Source organism: Hibiscus syriacus, unplaced genomic scaffold (genome assembly GCF_006381635.1).
Source record: "Hibiscus syriacus cultivar Baekdansim isolate YM2019G1 unplaced genomic scaffold, ASM638163v2 tig00000765_pilon, whole genome shotgun sequence".
Classification (NCBI taxonomy): domain Eukaryota; kingdom Viridiplantae; phylum Streptophyta; class Magnoliopsida; order Malvales; family Malvaceae; genus Hibiscus; species Hibiscus syriacus.
This window is the reverse complement of record NW_024061821.1, coordinates 562,981-566,848: the sequence shown is the minus strand read 5'-3', so window position 1 is coordinate 566,848 and position 3,868 is coordinate 562,981. Positions and strand designations below refer to the sequence as shown.

Below are 3,868 nucleotides of genomic sequence, written 5' to 3'. Positions count from 1 at the left end.
TCATAGTTTGATTAATTGTGCACTCCATCACCTTTCACTAATAAGAAGAAACCCAATGGTCCTAATTTTTCTGGTGAAACTGAACACTTCAATTAATCTTCTGATATTAAAAATTCAAAATATTTATAATTGGTACTACTTATAACCCATGCTAGGTTACTACTATTTGCAACAAGAGAGAGAGAGATAAGATGATAGTAACAAATAAAAAACAACCCCTTAAATTAACAAAATAGAAACAACTTGGAATAATTTTTTTTCTTTTATCTTTTAAAAAGTTGATAAAAATAATTGAATAAAAACAAAGTGACGATATAAAAACATGTGTTACAAACTAGAGAGAAATGATGATAGTATACATGTAAATTTTATCTCTAATCACTCAATGTGAAATATTACTTCTTTGGACTACCAACAATTAGCACAACAGTTACCTTCTCAAAGAATGTGATTGACTTGAATTACTCAACCTTGAATTAGGACAAGAAAATTGTTAATCAATATACTCAACCAACGGTTCTCCTTATAGGTTAATAGAGAGAGAGAGTCATCTTCCTCCACAAATATGGACATTCGGATCCTCCATAATTTGTCCAATCCGAAATTCTAAATTGTTTTTTGTTTTAATTGGATATGCAGATCTATTGCGTGGGATTACTCGAATATTTTTCTGACAACTCTAGATTTTAATTTTTTTGTTTAAATTATTTTTTCCAGATTTCTGAAGCTGTTTTACATGAGGCAACGGGCAGATTCTCCAGAATTGGACAAATGATTAAATCATCATCAGAGCCTTTCTTCAAATTTAACTGCAAAGGAATTCTGGAATTCAAAGGGTTGTGTTTTACAGACAAAGCATACATAATGCAACCACCTTCGATTAGAAAGGAGATAGCCCAAGACAAAGTGCAAATGGCTCTATCACCTACTACACAAGGCAACATTCCATGATTATTAAGGCTTTTCACATAAATAGTATTAAGTACTGATGTCATTTGCACTTTGATTTGTTGGAGGCCTTTCGGCTTTCAACTTTCCTCTGTGCAGCTTCGAATTCTTCTTCAGTGGGTTCAGAATCTGCATTGCCCCCATATTTGGACACCAGTGATGAAAACAAGGAATCAAACCGGTCTTTCCTCTCACTTCTGCGCTCAGATATAATTGCAAACAGGTCTGATTCTGACTGTTTAGTTGACCTGTTAAACATCCAACAAAACCCCAAATATTTCTACATCACAATAAAGTTAATTATCTATAAATGTAGGGAAAAGACCCAGCACAACACTCACTTCTCCTTTCTTCTCAATGGACTGGTAGGTGGCTTTATTTCAGATACTTTCTTTGCCCATTTCTGATAGGCTTGGTTTCTTTCAATTCTCCTAAATGGCCAAAAGAAACAGAGGAAAATCATTGAAAGGTAACCATCAACTAAAAGCTGTAAGAATTTAATAGGCCTCAGAATCATGCACATCCATGTAGTCAATTTAGCTCATCCATTTTTAAAATATCTATGAAGTGGAACAATGCTTTGATTGTGTAAATAAAAGTTGAAAGAAAGACTCACCAGCAGCTATTGCCTCATCAAGCAAATCCTTGAAACGGTGTGAGTCAAGCTTAGGTTCTGAACAAAGCATTGAACAGAACAGCCTGTCGAGGGGGCAACAGATTAGAAATAATCAGGAATGCGTTAAGGAAACAAACACACATATGTACACACACTGCCTCTCTTACTTATTCATATTGCCCTTGTACTTCTTATAAAGATCAATTAAATCTTTCTTCTCAGATTCAGATCCCCTATAGTTTGCTTCAAACTGTTCAATATCAGCCTCAGTGACCTGGGGTTGATTAAACCATGGTGAATGAAATGGAAGTAAAAGCCAAACTTCTAATAACATAAAGAAAAGTGGAGTCAACAAAGGATGCTACCTTCTTATACATAGTCCTGAAAAAGGTTTTCAAATTCTCAACAACGTCCCCAGCAAGGTCCTGATCAACAAAATAATAGAAACATGTTAGAAAATGCTCAATTAGTAACTGTCCCCGGAGTGTCAAACATGAATACTTCAAGCAAAATAAAGATTCAGTATAACATAGCCCGGAACTACATTTACTCACATCATCAACGCAGCCAGTGTGGTCGTAGACTGCTCGTTTCTCCTCATCACCAAGAATGGACATTACCTTTTGCAATTGCTGAAATTTCTCTTTACCTTCCTGTATAGATGAAGGCAACCAAAATTGTACTCTTCCATTAATATGTACAAAAGAAACCGTTGCTTAGACACAAATTAGCTTCAGCTTTTACCTCATCACCAGGATTTTTATCAGGATGCAGTCTTAGGGCCAACTTATAATATGCTTTCTTAATCTCCTGCTGAGATGCCGTCTTTTCAACACCGAGAACCTACAAGCAACTCGTCGTTATTAGGTCTCTTTGTTCAAATTTAACATGGAAATATCAAAGAATAAACTCACCCAAAAACCTTAATAATTCTCTTGGAATGAAGCAATGAAAATATTTTGAGAAGTCACACTGAAGCCAAAAAATAAAACTGAAACTCAAGTCTCTTATGCGTACATAGTTTCAAACTTTTCATGTCATTTGTTGTCTGACATAAATGACAGAGTGAATTTTCAATGCATGTCCATATCTAAGCCGAACACATTTTTTTCTCTAGAAAACTAAACAAAAAGAAAGAAACGCTAAACTTCGTCATAAGCACACACAAAAAAAAGATAAACCCTAAATTCCAAACCAAGATAATAATAATAAAAATAGAAATACCTCATATAAGCTCTTTTCGTTTGAAGAAGAGTGATTTTCTGCTGTTTCCTCATCGCGTGAAACCCTTGATTGCTTTCTCCTTTCCATTCTATCCAACAAACTGACAATTTTTCTTATGGTTAAGAACAGAAGGAATTTGGGGTTTGAGAAGAATTTTGGTTTCTGAATTTATAGTGTAGAATTTAGGCTTTGTTTCCTTCCCGCATTTCAGTTTTGATTTTCCTCATTTTCCCGCCGGTCGAGGATCTGCTGTGGACTGAGCTATAATAAAAGTTGATAAGAAAATTGTGTTAAAAATTTTAAATTTTTATATATTTTAATTTTGAGTAAAGTATACCAATGATATTTCTAGTGTTGTTTTGTTAACTTATTAATTATTAAAATTTATAAAACTATCCTCAGATCATATGATATGAGTTTATTGACTTTTAAAAGTGATAAAATGATTATTTTACTTTTTTATATTCTAAAATCGCTTTTTTATTTAAAAATTTACCTTTCTTAGTACAACCACCAATATCTCATTTATTAGTTGATTATTTCATATCAAGTATTACGGTGGTGATGACAACCCTTTCAACCTAGTTTGTTCCATTCACAAATGTTAAGATTCGTACCTCTAACCTTATTTAAGAGTTTAATGTCTCATACAACTAGTTCAACTGATTATTTATATATATTATTATATTATATTATTTATATATATAATTTACATTTTTTATGTTTTTTATGTTTTTATTATTATTTTCTTTATCATCTAGCAAATAATTATATTCATTCAATAATTAATTTTTTATTATTGAATTTAATTTATTGATGTTATCATTGATACAATATACATGAGAATTATTAGAGTTTAAACCAAATTCAACTTGTGGATGTCGGCAAGAAGATCCAACGTGGCAATTAAAATAACAATATGTCTAGGAAGATCTTGAAATTCAAGGCAATTAAGGATAAGAAATCACCATGAATGTAAAATTAGGTAATAGTTTAGGTTTCAGTCGGATTCTGTCAGGTCAGGTACATGTCAAGTTAAGTCAATTTGATGCTTCAACTCGGATCAGGTCAGGTTATTTT

At 32.5% G+C, this 3,868-nt stretch overlaps 1 protein-coding gene across 1 annotated transcript; it reads right to left on the bottom strand.

Moving 5' to 3' along the window:
* Nucleotides 1-838: 838 nt before the first annotated feature.
* LOC120216930 (chaperone protein dnaJ 6-like) lies at nt 839-3,021 on the bottom strand. Its single transcript, XM_039214208.1, has 8 exons — nt 2,789-3,021; nt 2,309-2,407; nt 2,119-2,217; nt 1,930-1,989; nt 1,732-1,838; nt 1,561-1,647; nt 1,290-1,376; nt 839-1,196 (listed from the first exon to the last, which is right to left on the bottom strand). The coding sequence occupies exons 1-8, from the start codon at nt 2,873-2,875 to the stop codon at nt 992-994; spliced, it is 831 nt and encodes a 276-aa protein (XP_039070139.1). The 5' UTR covers nt 2,876-3,021; the 3' UTR covers nt 839-991.
* Between the last annotated feature and the right edge of the window lie 847 nt (nt 3,022-3,868).

Excerpts from the sequence above, each read along its gene's own strand:
- LOC120216930 (XM_039214208.1), bottom strand. The coding sequence starts at position 2,875 with ATGGAAAGGAGAAAGCAATCAAGGGTTTCACGCGATGAGGAAACAGCA. Across the intron at positions 2,408-2,788 it reads ACGAAAAGAGCTTATATGAG|GTTCTCGGTGTTGAAAAGAC; the intron begins GTATTTCTATTT and ends AGTTGCTTGTAG. Across the intron at positions 1,839-1,929 it reads TCAGGACTATGTATAAGAAG|GTCACTGAGGCTGATATTGA; the intron begins GTAGCATCCTTT and ends AATCAACCCCAG.